Source organism: Pomacea canaliculata, linkage group LG9 (assembly GCF_003073045.1).
Source record: "Pomacea canaliculata isolate SZHN2017 linkage group LG9, ASM307304v1, whole genome shotgun sequence".
Lineage (NCBI taxonomy): Eukaryota > Metazoa > Mollusca > Gastropoda > Architaenioglossa > Ampullariidae > Pomacea > Pomacea canaliculata.
The window spans coordinates 20,609,663-20,626,949 of NC_037598.1; the positions used below are offsets into that span (position 1 = coordinate 20,609,663).

Consider the following 17,287-nt stretch of genomic DNA (forward strand, 5'->3'; position numbering starts at 1 on the left):
ATAATCGCTTGATCATGTCCTGACTGAAAACAACCCAATGGCAGGACATTTTACAGTAACGCACTGAGACAATTGCCTGGTTCCCACTTCACAATGACATGCTAAGAATATTTGACTGTGACTTGTTGAGGATATGCTATTAGTCACGTGTGCAGTAGACGTGATGTTCATATTTCTGCAATTCACTAACCATTCACTTTTTCAAAACCTTAAAGAAATGAAGTTAAAAACAAAATAAAAGGTATTACACACCGCTGTAAATCCGGTAAATCATTTTTGCTGCCATTCTCGGGAGTTGTCCTGTACACAACGTGAAGCACACATTAGAATAAAAGCAAATGTTTTTGCCCTATTTGTTTCTGGATTGCCATCATTTATTTTGAAGCATAAATATACAATAGATGGTACGTCAGGATTTCTTTATGAAAACTGATATTATATTATTTCTTCTCTTGATGCCACCTTCTCCATTAGCAATACCACCACACATTTTTCAACAGAAACAAATTTACAGGGGAATATAATAATAAAAGTGCATAAATTCACGAAACAGTGTTTTTTTTTTCACTTAAAATTGAACTGAAGACTGAAGGTTGACCACAAAGCTGCAAAATACGGTTTCAAATGTTTTATGTAAGAGGGAAGACCTACTCTACAAAAATAAAACAAAAGATTTCCTGTCAAAGTTTTCATTAGTATCCTAATATTGAAAGGCAGTTAGCTAACAGTAGATTTCTATCTTCAAATTACTTGCCTTTTGCTGGACCTTCCTCTTGAGTGTAGCTCTGTTTTTCCTTTCCTCTGTAGGTAGTGACTGTCACACGTGTGCCTTCTGCAGGGAATGATCTCAACTGTCTTCTTTGACTGTTGCGACCAATCCGCACAGCCCCTAAACTGTCACGTGACTTATGTTTGCCGATTGGCTGGTTTGTTCAGTTGAGCTGCCACCTTACGGCGATAACTCACTATGTGGGAGGGGAGGTGATGCACGAGGAGGAGGAAACCAGAATACCCGAAGAAAAGCCCCGACACCCCCCGGCTGACCCGGAGGCTTATGAGGCGCTAAGATGGTCTGCGCAAGTTCATCAGCTCACAGCTCACAGTTATCCCACCAGTCGTCAAAGTCGTCCCGCACTGGCTATCAAGCATGGCCAAGAGTTATGCAACTGTAAATCCCACGCACTTAAACGTCTGCTCGGACCCTCAATCTCCTCCTTGCCACCATCCTACCCCAGTAGCAAATTATGATTACGTCAAAGGTTAGAGGTCAGGCTTGAGTGTAGTCACACCTTGCGTCAGAGTCGGCGAGCGCGTCCTGGCCTAAGGCGCTGCAGGTGACTAAAGCAGGACAGTAAACATCTCTTCCACGGTGTAGTTCGAAGATTGTGGGACACAATAGACTTCTGTCTCTAGTTTTAACTGTTGTTATGGCTGCGGCCTTGCGCTATGTCGGAGCCAAACCTCGTTAAGAGGCTGAGAAAGCTGGACATAAAAATTACCTGCATAAACTTCTTACAGTGTTTCCCTCTCACCTGGTGTGCTTTGTAGTTCTCAATGTATGTGATTATTTTTCTACTTATCATGTACTATAATCTTAAAGGAATGCGAAAGTGAATACAATTAGGTTTGAACGTGGCGGGTCGACAAGCGAAGAACAGCTTACGCAAGAAAAGGGGGCGTGCGTGCCAGGTCAGAGAGAGGTCATGTGGAGCAGACAGCTTGCGGCGATTTCCCACTAATGGCGGAGATGGAGTGAGGAGGAAACCGGAGTACCCGGAGAAAACCTCCGACGCAAATCCCTGCGGACGGGTGTCACATACATACAAGATTACATTTTTTTTTTGAGTAGTCCTGACCCCATTTTAAGGGGAACAACAATATCTATCATTATTAACATTTTCATAAACTGTAGAGTGTAAAAAGTACAATTAACTTTCCGTAGTGCAAATATGTAAGTCAAGATGTAAAGCAACATTATTATTTTACATACCAACATGACAGTAACTGAAATTAATTATGTTCACAAAACTATATAAACTAAAAAGAAAAAGTGAGCTGTCAGTCTCGGCGAACCAGTAGTCCACAAACACTGTACTTGTGTTCGAGTCAAGGGAGAGTAGTAGGTAATATTTAAATCGCTCTGGAATCGCTAGTTGCTTCCCTTTGAAGGCACGGTGAAATCACTTCTGTACTTAGGGATGTCGTCAATATTCACATGTAGCACTCTCGTGTTACTACTAAGTGTTGCTACTAAGCTATGTCTTTGTTTGTAGAGGGATTTGACTGTGAGTTGTGTTTATCAAAAAACAGATATAAGAAGCCACTATATATGTTGTGCCCTTTTTATTTTAAAAGAGACAGGTTGCCCACATACTGATATTGTACATCATTTTATAATTTTTTAGTAGAAGCAAAATTAGAAACAATTCTTACAAATTATGAAAGCCTCGGTATATTATCACCATGTTAAATAAAGCTTCTTACTCAGAATGGTCTTGCTGTAAAACAAAATATACCCACTTATTTCAATTTTTAACACTGTGAATCAGTATCAGTAACAGATGGCATAATGTTATAACAGTTGTGATATATTTATAATCAACAGCAGGATACCAAACATAATTGCCACTGTCATATGGTTATTTGTTCATTACATTATGTGCTTTTTCTATCAGTTGCAATTCCCGTAAGAATCAATTACTTACTGTATCAGATACATAGCACCAGAAGTTTTTCTGTACTCTCAATAAATACTTTTGGTGTAGATATAAATGTCTTGGAAACGTTTGAAAGCATTTATGTCGTTCGAAGACAAACATGGACGTTTGACTTTATTTGTAAAAGTTTTCATATTATTGTTATAAACAAACTTTTAAACTTTGTCAAACGTACTTCTATTCTCGTCTAGTTAAGAAACATTTTAAGCCAGAGTACTGACGGCGAATTACTGAACGAAGAAGAGAAATCAGTGAATCTAGCTCAAACAATAATTGTCAAGTAAAGACTAGAAAAGAAAGCAGCAGCAAAAGGAAGACCCACCAGACTGATAAAGCCAAAGGGACACAAATGGCTTAGTGACCGCAAAGAAGATTAGTAAAATAGCTATTAATACCAAGCTGACTAATACTTCTTCAAAACGAAAATTCAACACTAAAAGGCAATTACACGAAATGTAATTATTCACATTAAGTGTGGTGGACAGATTGATGCTAAAAGCATTTGAATGCATTAATCACAAGTTGGAGACCAAAACAATCGAAAAAAGGTAATGGCACTAGTATCCAATCCAGAGAGAAAGAGCGGCACAGACGTCTGGAATCACTAGATATAAATGCCAACCTAGATATTTTATTAAAATATGACAACCAAAGCCATATATTTGAACAGATTTCCCACATTTGGGAAGATATTCAGAAAATGTCAGATCATATTGTAGCCTGCAGCCAGATTTTAAAACAGAGAAAAAGGTGATGAAAACTAACTGTAACATCAGTCGAAAGAGTTAAAGCATAAAAAACCTGGGCGACACCGTGTAACGGATGACCCTACCCCTGGCCACCGCCATCTTTATCCGCTTATAAATCCCTCCTTGGAAGATACACTTTCCATTCATATCCAACAACAACAACAACGACAACGACGACGACGATTTCTTTAGTGCCAGGGTTATGGTTCAGGGACTGATTGTAATAATCCATGCAGTGCTTTTCTACTCAAAAGTGGAAGAGGCAGGGAGGCAGGGGGTCCACCTCCGCGAGAATAATTTCGCAGCCTATTATCCTTATGTGTGCCATGGGGGTCAAAGGGGGTTGGTTCATTCGACGTCGGGGTCATAGCTTGCAGAGGGGCTGCGTTCGTACTCTTCATAATGTGCATGGGAAGATATTCGTCTTTTTCTACTCTTTGGGTAGTTCTTGGCATGGTTTTCACTATCTTCATCGGAGTCACGGGAGTAATCCCTGTCTCTGTAGTCACGGTCATCGTATCCACCCCTGTCATCATCAGAGTCATGATGGCGATCATCAAAGTAATCATCTGTGTGATTCTCTTTACTGTCGTAGTCGTAGTATCTGTCATCATCATATCTGCGGAGACAAAGAAGAAAAGGCTAATGTGAATAACAAAAGTACCATGTCATGCATGTTTAAATATGAAGAGGTCATACAGAGGTTGCTTGCTGTGATGAACGTTTGTTAATTCTCATTGTTTTCAGACATTTTTTTTTTAAATTTTACTTCCTTAGTTGGAGTCATACTGTTTAACTGAAGTGATTTAAATCTCTTCTCTTTTTTTTTTAACTCATACAAACTGACGCACCAGACAGAAAATGTAAGAGGAGGCAAGAATATATAGCATGTATGAAAAAATAATATATACACATACAAACACAGTTTCTATGGTTATATACATACACATAAACCCAACATACTACAAACATCAAGATATATATATAATGCACAGAGCTATCAATGTTAGATTGGGTTCATAAGTTTATTAAAAACTACTCACTCCTTCCTTTCATAGTAATCATTGCTGTACCCACGAGCTTCTGGCGAACATGTAGGTGTGTCTAGAATATAAAAAAAACAAATAATGTTGTTTCTAGCTTTCAAGCGCATTTATATTTTGACTTCAAAGTAAAAATAAACATACACTGGGAATGTTGGAAGAAGAAATAACAAGTAATAACCTAAGATAATATATACATATATATGTATGATGTAAATCTGCTCTGTTGGAGGGTCTTGCAGCCAGTGAAGAAAACCAAACAGGATTAACCGTCGGTGGTTGTCTCCGAGTTTCATCAGTCCTGTTTCTTTCTCTCTGTGTGTATGCGTGTGTTTGTAAAGAAAGTACATCTGGTTCTGTGGATAAACTCTATATCAACGTACATTATTCGAGGTAGTAATAGTAGTAGTGGTGTCAATGTGGTATATACCGATATAATTTGTAGCATCATCTCCATAGTGTGAGCTAGAGGTGGAAGCCTTCCGCTTAAATCTCTTTCCTTTGCGAAACAACAAGATGAAGAGGGCGATGAGGGCGATGAATAAGATGAAAGCTAACAACATCCCCACAAACCAGCCGAAGTTGCCATTCAGTGCATAGGCAATAGCTGCAACAGAGAATTGGATCATGAAGTACACACGCGTGTAGCGAGTTAGCAAACTGCTAATTTCAGTCACACAATACATCTGGAAATACTGATTTTAAAGACGTGTGCATTCCATGTATACTTTGTCCTTAAGCTACATGATATACTAGTTTACCTCCTTATGCTTCAGCTCTTATAAACTATGGATATTTGTAAATATTTCTTTCAAAAACGAACAAAAACCTAGACAAGTAGTGGCTTCGTGGTTGATCGAGAATGTACGTCTATTTATTCGTCTGTGTAATGAAAGCAACAAAGATATACACAACTGCCTGAGGGTAAATATTTTCGTTCACCTGTTCCGTGGGTTCGCACTCGTTCCGTGCTTGAGGCCCGTGAAGCATTACCGGTGGTGGCTACAACACGAAGTTCATAGGTAGTCCCTGGTTCCAGTCCCTTAATGTCCTTCGAGGTTGAGATGACTTCGTCTATTGATCTTCTCCATTCTGGTGCGCCTGACAAACATTACAATCATTTCAAATAAATAAACAAGCTACTGGTTGCAATGTCACTTTTAAAGATAGACTTTTACCAATAATTTGTATGGATTATACTTATAAATACATGCTTACTGGTTATTGCACGAGAAGGATGCTATACATGTTTCCCAAATGCAGTAAATTCCTGTTGGTAGGTAAATGAAAAAAGTACTCAAACAGAATTAAGAAGAGAATTAAATAATGCAAAAGAAAGAAAGAAGAGAGAGTGTGCATTGCAATATTTGCGGATCGTTTGCACATACTCACCTTCCCTTTTATACTCCACAAAGATAACGGTGCCTGACTTGGCGTATGGGTTTATCCACCAAGAAACATTTATGTAGTCATGCCCGACATCAGTGATCGAAAAGCGCGGAGTTCGAAGGTCTGTGGTGAAAGAAGTTAAAAATTACTAGCGATGTTTCATCATGGCGGAGGTACAAACTTTGAACACAAGCGTCCTGCAGAAAAAAAATACTCTAGCCCAAACTGTACCGGCCGACAAATGAATGAGAAATTATGAGAAAGGAAAAGGCACGCACCACCACCGGCTGTCGTAAAGATCTCGATGAAGTAGCTCTCGCCCCGACCTTTTGTGGTGCGAGCCCAGATGTGGATGCGGTACTTCTTGGTGGACAAGAGGCCGCTCACTATGGCGGTGCTGGTGTAGGGATCTCCAATCTGAGGCTCTCGCTCTTGCATCTCACCAAGGTCAAGCCCGTTCACTGATATTTGTCAAAACACATTGACAAAGGGTCAAAATTCAACAATTCAAGATTATAGAGAGGCTGCGGAAATAATTATTATTATTATTATTATTATTATTATTATTATTATTATTATTATTATTATTATTATTATTATTATTATTATTTATTATTATTATTATTATTATTATTATTATTATTATTATTACCTCTGGTACACATTATTATTTTTTAGAGCTTATTCGTATTTCTTCATAGCAATCGTGAACAAAGCGCAAAGACTAAGCCGGGCAATCAAGGAGTGCTGTGCGTGTTGCATCACGAACACTGTTTGTACTTTCTGTGGCGGACTTACCAAGCTGATATCCAATGTCATATCCTAAAATATCTCCACGATTTTCATCTGGTGGCTTCCACTCCAAGTTAACATGGTTGTCTCCAATGTTGATTGGTCGGAACAAAGCCACTGGTCCAGGGACTGTTGAAAACAAGGACAAAATAAAAAGTAAATAACATTAAGTGTAAAACCAAAACATCAACAAAACAAAATAAACAAAAATCCTGAAAACTGTGTCTAACATTTTCATTAAGTAACTAAACAATTTCCAAAATGGAAATAATAAATTTTAACTAATATGTGAGGATGCAATAATGCATGCATTTGCACTTGTTCAAGATGGTGTTGTGTGTGTTGCAATATTGTGTGATAAGTCCAGTAAAAAATGACATTTCATTTTGGACTTTAGGTAAGTTCTTTGTGTGCATGAGATAATACGTTAGGTTAGACGTCCACTCAGTTGTCTGCCCTTGTGGCAGTTTGTGCGCATAAGTTTGTGTTTGCTGTTGAACATCATTTTCTCACGCCCTGGCTTTGTCTGGAATGTCAGGACATCTGTTGGCCGCGAGACATAGTAGTTGTTCATCACAGCAATGTGTGCCTCTACAGTGGTTTGTGGCAGAAGTTGGTGGATCGTTGCTCGGAACTGTCTGCCTACTCGCGAGGCAAGGGCATCCTGTGGCGACACATTCCACTCCCTGAGTGTGTTTTCTTTGTACCCTCTCTGCCAAAAGTGAATCTGGAAACAAAAATGGAAAAAGGAATCCTCAAATATGTTCCCAACCTGTTAATATTGAATGAAATCGACAAAATATTAATTAGAGTTTAACACGACGTTCAGACCGACAGATGTACAGAGAAACCATGGGATTGAAATGTCAATCACTTTTTCACATGTTCAGTGCACCAGTTCCAAAAGGTGACAGTCTCGTGAAGATCCGATTCATCAGCTACATACTGCAATAAAAAAATATTTCCAAGCTAAAGCTTTTTCAGATGCCATAAGGTTCAAGTCCTTAGCTTACTTTAAATCCACGGAACTCTCCATTGATGGCTGTGGGTGTTTTGTTAATTTGTTGATAGTCAAAATCCCATGTTAGCACTGCATAGGTGTCTTCCACCAGCTCTGCCTGCAAAGCTTCGGGCACAATATTGGGAACTGAAAACGAAACTCAGGATGTAAAACTTTAGAGGAGATAAAAAAAAAAAAAATTAAAACTGAAATAAAAACTGAAAAAAAATCAAACACTAATAAGACTCTGGGCCACCATTACTAGTGTGCTCAAGTGATCTTTAATGATCATAATAATCATAATATTTCATGATCGTTGATCAAAGTCAATTGTTCAAAATTTAAAATTCAGCATTATTCATTATTCTTGTCAGATCATTTCCCCCACAAAAAAATCACAACTGAGCACACATTAGAACATACATATTATATACACATGTATTTCACAGTCTTATTTTATTCAATTTATTCAACTTACTTGACTCGGCTGTAAAGCCTCGAATTGTGGGAGGGTCGTGCAGAGCATCACCAATGCTGTTTTTGGCTCTCATGGTGATAATGTATGGTTCATAAATCTGGTCTCCAACTGTAATAAACTTCTCTCTCGTTCTCCAATCATCGATTGGAATTTGTTGAACGGTGTTTTCATATCCTTCACGCTTAGTCTGCAGTATGTACTGAAAGCCAGGCCCGTTGTGCTGGATCTCTGGCACTGGCTGCAACAGATGCATTGTAGAAAATCTTACAGAAAACTGCCGATCGACCACTTTAAAAGGAAGAGAAATGATACAAAGGATACAAATCTCGTTACACCAAAACATAGGGGAAGCGGATAGCCGAGTGGTTAGAGCACTGGTGTCTAAACTGAGAGGCAAGCAGGTTCGATACCCGAGTAGCGCAGCAAACTTCCTCCAGTCGACCCAGTTGGCGGGAATGGATACCTGACTTGGCAGCAAGGAAGAAGAGATGGGCAAAGCAATCACATAAAGCTGGCCCCGAGAAAAGCGAGATAATGACATGAGAAGGCTACGGGATGACCTTTACCTTTACACCAAAACATACTTTTAACAGCAGTCTTAGAATGGACCACACAGGTGTGTGTGTCTTGGTGTTGGATGTGCATATATTCATATTCTTAGACCACCTACTGTCCATTCTATGTGAAGGAGACCAGGTCTGTCTCCAATGGTCCGAAGATTCTGGGGATGAGCTTGAGGGCGATCTGGTTTAGTTTTGCAGCCAGTTGGACTATGGGCGCTGGGGTCACTCTCTCCAATTTTGTTGTAGGCGATGACACGGAAGGAGTAGGTAACCCAGGGAGTCATACTGAAGTTAAACTCAATTTCGGAGGACTCCACCTTCAGGAAACAAAGCAGTTGCAAGAGTGGGTCATTAGCTTGTCATGCTGAATTTAAATTGAATATTACTTTAAACTGCTGTAGAAAATGTACAATACACAAAAGGTTTAACAAAACACCTCGACAAATATTTGCTTTTCCTTCAGTATTATTCAATTTTGGTTGTATCTCATTTTGAAATTTAAAATTTATGATTATATTTTTCAGGCATCTACGGTGTTTCCCCTAAAATAAGACTGGGCCTTTAATAATTTGTGCTCAAAAAGAGGTATTATGGCCTTTTTTCTAGGGATTTCTTATCTTCTTATGTACAAAAATCTACATTTATTCAAGTGTCGATGAAATTTTACAGAAAATAGAGGGAAAGTGTATACTGCACATGTGCCACCAAGGTTTGCGGTACTTATACAGATGAGTATTCCTATTGTCAAAAAATGTCGGCTCGGGCATTTACAAATCCTTTATATTATCATGTATCATAAGCATTGATGAAATAATATTATATATATTAATATAATTGCTTTATAGTTCAATGCGTCCTTCGTGTGTTTCAACAGACGAATTAAATGTGACTGGCTCACTAGGGTTTATACATGGAGTGGGGCTTATATTACGAGTATCCTGAAAAATCCTTCTAGGCTTATTTTCGGGTTATTTTCGAGGAAACAAGGTAAGTGTAAATATAGTCACCTTTGCTCCAAACATCCATTTATCCGGGCTAAAGTTTGTGTTGTATAAGACTACAAAATACTGAACAGGTGCATTGTTGAGGCTGCCTGGTGTCCAGCTAATTGTTGCATAATGGTTGGTACACTTGACTACGTTCACATCAGTTGGAGAATCAGGTCTGTCTACACAGAAAACAAATGGATGAAGCGTTCTTTAAACACCGACGAGGTGAAGAATTTATAAACTAAGGTACTAAGCTACTTAAAAAGTCTGACATCAGGAACTAACCTTTGACAATTACCATCGCAGATGCCTCGTCTCGATCTAAGCCGTTGGTCACAACACAGGTATATGATCCAGAATCTCTTACAATGGTTCCCGATATTGTCAAGGAGTTGTCTTGCTTGTTGGTAGTTATTCTATCCGAAGTTGATGAGAGTTCCTTGTTGTCTTTCAGCCATTTTATTTGCAGCTTGTCCACCTAAAAGGCCAGTAAAATAATAATTTTACACAAGCCGAAGTCTTTCTTTAATGAATATATTACGTTTAACTTTTCAGCTGAAGTGTGTATCCTTTATTTGCTTTATTTTAGACAAATAGGTTCCCTAATTCTCCCATTTTTTATCTTTATGTTGCACTCTTTTGGTGAAAACCATTAAACTCACTGCCAAGCCCAAACAAATTTTTTTAACTTAGTTTGTGGCAGAAAAGTGACCTGACCAATCACTGATTGAAAAAGTAAGACATGGAGATGCTAGAGAATGAACACTCTTTTAAGGCTAGTCATTAAGACATTTCCAGTGAAAGTTCACCTCTGCTGGGTCAGTTGTTCCAGAGCAACTTAGTTTTGCATCATTCCCTGCGTTCACCTCCAGGTCCAGAGGCCTCTGTTCTATCACCGTCTTGCGCCTCACCAATAGTTTCCCAGAACTGCTGGTCGTGTTGTAGACATTCTTAGCCTCACATGTGTACAGCCCCGCATCTGACAGCACTACTTTCTTAATTAAATAAAAATATGTTTTAAACACAAAATTAAAAAAATTATAAAAGTAAATAAAAGAGATTCAAAGCATACAAATTTGTAGAAAATTCAACGCTTTGCCACAAAGGCCAGCGAAAAATCAACATCATGTGGCTATGGAATTTTAAAGTAACAAAAGTTTTTAAAGTCTATCTATTCCTTTCAAGGTCTTTGTTTACAAATATTTTAGCGCAAAATATTATCAGATTGCAGCTAGAGATTGTTAGAAACATTCTAACGACAAAAACGTGGTTGAATTATTGTGAAGGACAAGTCGTGCCTACTTTTATATAAAGGTCTCCTGTGGGCATGATCTTATACCTCCCACCACTGATCTGCTGGTTGTCTCTGTACCACGTGACGATAGGGTCTGGCTTGCCCGCGACCCTGCAGGTCAGGTTTACAGACGTTCCCTCCGCCACAACCTTTAGCTGGTCTGGAGGAGTAAGGATTGTTGGAGCTTCCGCTGCAAAGACAAACGATGATTGCATTGTCTCCTTGCATTGTCTCCTCTATATCTAATCAAGAAACAATAAGAAACACACAGCTGACAAAGGTTCTGTCATTTTCTGTTGGTTTCAGCATCTGGTTCTTTGTCTTTTTGTTCACCATTGTATGATGGTTATGGAAGCCCAATATGGACATCAGATGATGTTTAAACAGATGATAATATGCATGTGTGGAAGTAGTTAAACAAAAAAGTCATTTACAACGTGTATACAACATTTCAAAGGTGTGTGGGTTAATGTTGGGCAAAACATGCTTGTACACGCACACGCACACAAAAACATACATCCCCCGAATGCTCTCATGCTCACGGAGAGAGAAAGAGAGAGATCCACACATAAGTTACAAAATCGCACGCTAACAAACAGCTACAGCTACAGTAATATCCACTCACAAAGCACATTCAAGTAAACATCGCCCCAAATATAACCATGTTTGTTGGTGGCATTGCACTGGATCACCATGGAATCCTCCCTGTTGACATTTTCAAACACTATGCGGTCAGGACGTGGGCGCTTGAAGCGGTCTGGGGTGATCCTGCTGTCCCTCACATCTGTAAATTACAAAGAAACAAAATTTTAGCTCATTTAGGGAAAATTGAACGAGGACTATGACCTTTTAGACAGGTTCTAGTCAGTAACTACTATACCTAGATACCCGTGATGTATACCATTCACCAGTGCATTGTGGGAATCACTGATCAAAGCACCGATTGATGAAGCCGATTACAATGAGTATTCACACAAATATCCAAGTAAGAGGAAATTTGTTAGTACGTTCGAAGGGGACTCCATTAATGAACCAGAAGTACTCTGGGGGTGGTACAGCCTTTGCCAAGCAGTCGAACTGTGCTGTGCCCCCAACTCCAATTTCTACATCCTTTGGCTCCAGCAGCCAGTAAGGTACAGCTGAAAAAAAAATTGAGAAAACATAGATGTTCATTTCTGTTTGTTCACATCATCTATGTAGCCATCCTTTGCACTTGCTTTCAACACTCGGAAACATGTCCTTGTTATGATAAATGTTATTTGAATCAGACGAAACTGATAGAATTACACAATCATTGAAATGTCTTATTCGCGTTTTCACGTGTTTTATACTAAAAATAAAGCTTTTTAATTTATGATTTTTCCCAGTACTCACATTCCACACGGACTGAGATAGTTCTCTGAACTCGTTTACTTTGACTTGCGACCCAACATTCATAAGTTCCAGCGTCCTCAAACTGTAGTTTATCAATAAACAGTTCCATCCCAAAAGCTTGTATTTTGATCCGATCAGGGATGGGTGTACCATCAGCCCTCTCCCAATGTACATCTGGTGTCGGGCTGTGGAGTACACCCAGAGCAAACATATCCTTGAGAGAGAAGGTCTGGGGTAGACAGTCCTAGCAAGTCAATGATCTTACGTTCGGAGGGTTCTTTCCCTTTGAGAAGGGTGGGAACTGTTTCTTTGAGGTAACACAAATCAACAAGATCTTTTTATTTACTAGGTTTAGAATCAACTTTGTTCTCAAATAGTAAAATAATGACTTTGTAACCTAAGAGATTTATATACTTCTCCAGACCTAGGCAATGTTACTGTTATCTCCTCCATCTCTCACAATAAGAAAATTCTTCATCTGCCTACACAGATAAAAAAAATTAATACTTTGCCATAAAAGTACCCTGGACTCAGTTGAATAATTTATGTTAAATTTCACAATGCAGCAAATAAGAATGTTGACCACAATATTGTCAAAAAGTAGTCATCGTGAACTGTTTGTAAAATCTCACACGGTCACAGTCTTACTGTCTCCTCCACAAAACATACTTTCCAGAGAAGATGCACTTGACTTTGAACTGGTCTCCAAGAAGGCCAAAGTGGTCCTCTGGAGATGACCACATATACTTCGGAGGGCTCGTCACTTCAGCTGAAAATAAACTTGTATTGTTCTCTCTAGAAATATAAAGTGTTCGAACATCCACCACGCCATTCCAATGTTCTCCACAAGTAATCGCTACTACAATCCAGCTGACAAGAATTATTTCCAAAAACAACTTTATGGGAAGTACATTTCTTGCACAAATTAAAATATTATTAACTCCAATTAACCAATAAATTTGAATAAAATAAAAAAAATAAGAAGCAATTGCAGTAGGTATGACTGCATAAGACTATACCTTTATTGTGATATGCACCATCAATCAGTTCCACATTCATTAAGTATGATGCTAGAACTCATTGTTTTACAAGAGTGAAAAAAAGCGAATCAGAACGGAAATGTCTCTAAATTAATAACATAACTAACTTATAGTAATCTGCTTTTCACAAACAGTGTAACCAAAATATTCTCCATCACACAAAAATAGAATCTTGAAATGACCCAGAAATATTAAAGAATTAATTTTTTTAAGAATTAAATGTGACCTGATACTGTGGTGCCAGTTTAACAAGAATCTCTACTTTTCTTACAACAGCGGGCAAAGGGCAAATTCTTAACGAAACTTCCTATTACTACGACTCACCTCCTCCTGGATTAATAAAATACTGTGGACCTTGAGTAACCTTTCGCATGAGTCGATTAAACACCATGCAAATATAACCCCGACCATCCATCCGGTCTTCCATCTTGACATTTAAGATTCGAAGGCGGTCTGGCAAGACAGAAATAGCGGAAAGGAGCTTCCTTAGCATGGTCAACATGTTCAGATGACATCAACAATGGCATTCTTCAGAAACATGAGCATAAACATCATTAACCACTCATCCTGGGATTTTCCATTTAATAACTGCCATAAACCTGGATACTTAGACTTCAAGGATAACCACGGACAGTTACAAAGACATGAGGGAGTTAAGAGTTATTTTAGCCAACATTCCATGTGTTATTGTCATTCGCTCAAAATGAAACAAATGCTTACGTTCTATATCCTTGGTGACACGTGCATCAAGATTCAAGGGATCAAAACCTCCTCCTGGCCTTCTGAGAGCCCAGAACACCTCTGGTACGGGTATGCTCTCAGGGGGAACACAGTCCAGTGTTAAGTCTGAGCCTAATATAGGGTTCCTATGGACGTCTGGCATGATCGGAAAGTCCTGAAACATTCACATTTTCTTCCTCTTAAGAGTCATTGTGCCTTGATGTTTTGAGTAGGTAAAAAAGCCATGAACATTTCAATTAGTAAAATCTTTATGTTATTAATTCTTAAGTCAAACCAGGATAACCAGTTTTTAATTTTTAATAAAAGCAAAATAAAAGCAATCCTAATTGACAGCTGTAAATCACTTAAGGTATTGGTAACTGAATCATCAGTAGTTCATGTAGTTTTCTACGGTAAAAGGCTGTCTTGTAACGGTCGTGTGTCATTGAAGTGTTAGACTCTCCTGTATCTTAGGGCCAGCTTTTGGTAAGGGTGTTCACCATCTACTTTCATTACATACCTTACATGTGCCACAGCCCTGACATAGTTCGGCAGAACAGACTAAGATAAAGACAACAAATATTCAAAACATTTTAGTGGAAGATAAGAGCTGATTTATGTCACCACATTAAATCTGGCATAGAGAAGGAAAATTACAAATCAATGAGATATATCTCAACCAGGTCAGTTGGGAGGTGTTGTTGCAGCCCTATGCTCCTGGAGGAGTAACAAGGAATAAACTAAATATATCTTGTAGGCGTAGGAAATACATAATACCTTTGAAAAATTTGTACATGTTCTGTTTGAATGCTGCAATATATATAATTTAAATGGATTTACTTATACATATATTTACAACATATATATATATATGGTAAATTCTATTTTTATATTTTCTGCAGAATTACAGACATCGATAGTGAAAACACATCGTCTCCTAAAGCCTTAAATATGGCTTACCTTTAGTTTTGCCTCTCTTAAGTTCACTTTGACCGATGCCGACACACCGTAGTTGTTTGTTGCAAAACACTGAAATATGCCCTCATCTTTAGCTTCGGGCTTAGTGAAGACAAGTGTCCCAATATTCTGAAGCTGGACTACGCGATCGTCATTTCCGCTTGGACTGAAGTCAATTCCGTTACGTTTCCAGGTGTACCTATAAGTAATAATGATGATGATGATGATGATGATGATGATGAGGAGGAGGAGGAGGAAGAGGAGGAGGAGGAGGAGGAGGAGGGGGAGGATTGCAATTCTGACACTAAACGTCTTCTTTACTGTGTTTATTCTTTACTACATTGCGTGTAGCCATTAAAATCTACTGAATATCGGACTAAACATCGCATTTGTGCGTAAACCTGTATCGAAAGCTTCTTTGTTTTGTTTTGTTTTTGTTTTGTTTGTTTGTTTGTTTGTTTGTTTCTTGTTTTTGTTTTTTGTGTTTGTTTGGTGTTGTTTGTTTGGTTTTTTTTTGGGGGGGTGGGGAGGAGGAATACGACTTCGTATACTTCATTTCCTTTCGATTTAAAAGAAAATGTGATTCACAATGGAATAATGTACGAACAGTTTCTTTCGCTTAACTTTGAATTTATATTAAAATTTTGATTGATCTTTCATTCTTGATTAGTTTATTATTTATGTTTTAAATACTTCAGATTCCATGTACTGGGGTATCAGAGTCAAAGGTCAAGTCCCGGGGCTCAATGTTCTTTGTCTATACGTGACTACAAATAGTCCATAAGACTTACACTGGTCTCGGCGAGCCGTGTGCTTCACATGTTATTTCTACAGTTTTTCCTGCTTTGTAAAGAACATTCTTAGATGCCTGCCGAAAAATGCTTGGTGGGGTTGTGACTATAATAAAAAAAAATCATAAGCAGCAATTATTGTCATGTAAAATATTCAATCCACTATTATCCATTGTGAAAACAATAAATAACAAGTAGAGAACTATATAATTGTAGCAATAATAAACCGAACTATTCATCCAGCTGTAAATAAAATATAACAATGGTCCACGAAGAGTTTCACATGAGAAAACTAACATTAACTAAGGGTTAAGATTTGTCAGTCAATGTCTTAACTCTGATGTTGCAAGTAATTACCTGAAGCTGTTAATGTAAGACCATGAACGTAGATCCCCATCTACGTCCATGGTAAGACTTACCTTTCACCAAATTTCAGTTGCCAATGAAACATAGCCATGTTCCATGAATATATTCACTAGAGAAAACAAACATACTAACTAAGGCTTAGAATTAAGGTTAGACTGTCCATGTCGTAACCTTGCTGTTGTACTAAGGTTTATGTGAAGCTGTTAGTGTAGAACTTATCGTTCACTGGTGTTACCTGCACTGATACGAGTCACAAGACTCAAGAAACATAGTGAAAGTCTCCTCATGTTTGGTAGCCAGTCCTGTAAGACACTGAACTCTTCGTCTGAAACCAAAAAAGTGGCAAGGCATTGCTACGGCGCACATAAACGTGTCAACGTAGTCGCAGCCATTGACATCAGTCTTCATCTGAGCTTTGTGAGGTTTTTAAAATTTTAACGAACCTTGCCATCTGCCATTTCAGGACATTAATATGGCACGAATTCCTTCTCCCTACCCATCCCCAACGCCCACGTGACACGGATCATAGCGCATACACTCCTGGCACCCTCTTCCCTCCCATCGCACCCTACTCGCACCCAGAATGTGTATAAGGGTGAGTATTTGTGGGCATTTGGGTCAACTTGATACCGCAGCTGCTTGTGCATCAGAAACAGAAAAGGTTCTGGGTTCACATCTCTGGCCAATGTATGTGACACCTGGAGTTGTTTTCCCTTTACTCTGTTTTCCTCGTCTCTCAATCACACATCAGTTTCCTGTATCAGAACTAAATACACACTTGCTAAAAGCAAGGACAGACATGGCAACCAAATAATTTCAGACAAAATGGAAAATACTGCGGCTTAGAAGAACAAATGGCAATATTAAAGAATTTGGCTTACCAGATATTGAAGACCATCACCAAGACGCTGGAGAAAAAAAAAGCTTCAATTATTCCGTTCAGACAACAACTCGCGTGTTAAATATTGCAGAGATCTTTAACACTAAAGACTGAAGAATGAAAAAAAAATCTGCTAAAAGCAGGA

At 38.5% G+C, this 17,287-nt stretch overlaps 3 protein-coding genes across 9 annotated transcripts in view; all 3 read right to left on the reverse strand.

Moving 5' to 3' along the window:
- LOC112572607 (neuroglian-like) overlaps positions 1 to 17,287 on the reverse strand; it is a 170,281-nt gene that overhangs the window by 127,167 nt on the left and 25,827 nt on the right. The window lies entirely within an intron of this gene.
- On the reverse strand, positions 3,181 to 13,149 carry LOC112572609 (neuroglian-like). The gene is made up of 19 exons (XM_025252366.1): positions 13,058 to 13,149; positions 12,389 to 12,573; positions 12,022 to 12,153; positions 11,640 to 11,798; positions 11,023 to 11,204; positions 10,530 to 10,715; positions 10,006 to 10,198; positions 9,739 to 9,899; positions 8,839 to 9,048; positions 8,169 to 8,406; positions 7,704 to 7,837; positions 7,204 to 7,417; positions 6,697 to 6,819; positions 6,177 to 6,359; positions 5,902 to 6,021; positions 5,452 to 5,610; positions 4,940 to 5,116; positions 4,510 to 4,570; positions 3,181 to 4,085 (listed from the first exon to the last, which is right to left on the reverse strand). Exons 1-19 carry the CDS (start codon positions 13,129 to 13,131, stop codon positions 3,815 to 3,817), a joined length of 3,162 nt encoding a protein of 1,053 aa, XP_025108151.1. The 5' UTR covers positions 13,132 to 13,149; the 3' UTR covers positions 3,181 to 3,814.
- Positions 13,711 to 16,859, reverse strand: LOC112572616 (neuroglian-like). Its single transcript, XM_025252376.1, has 5 exons — positions 16,498 to 16,859; positions 15,897 to 16,002; positions 15,109 to 15,304; positions 14,149 to 14,323; positions 13,711 to 13,881 (listed from the first exon to the last, which is right to left on the reverse strand). The coding sequence occupies exons 1-5, from the start codon at positions 16,547 to 16,549 to the stop codon at positions 13,742 to 13,744; spliced, it is 669 nt and encodes a 222-aa protein (XP_025108161.1). The 5' UTR covers positions 16,550 to 16,859; the 3' UTR covers positions 13,711 to 13,741.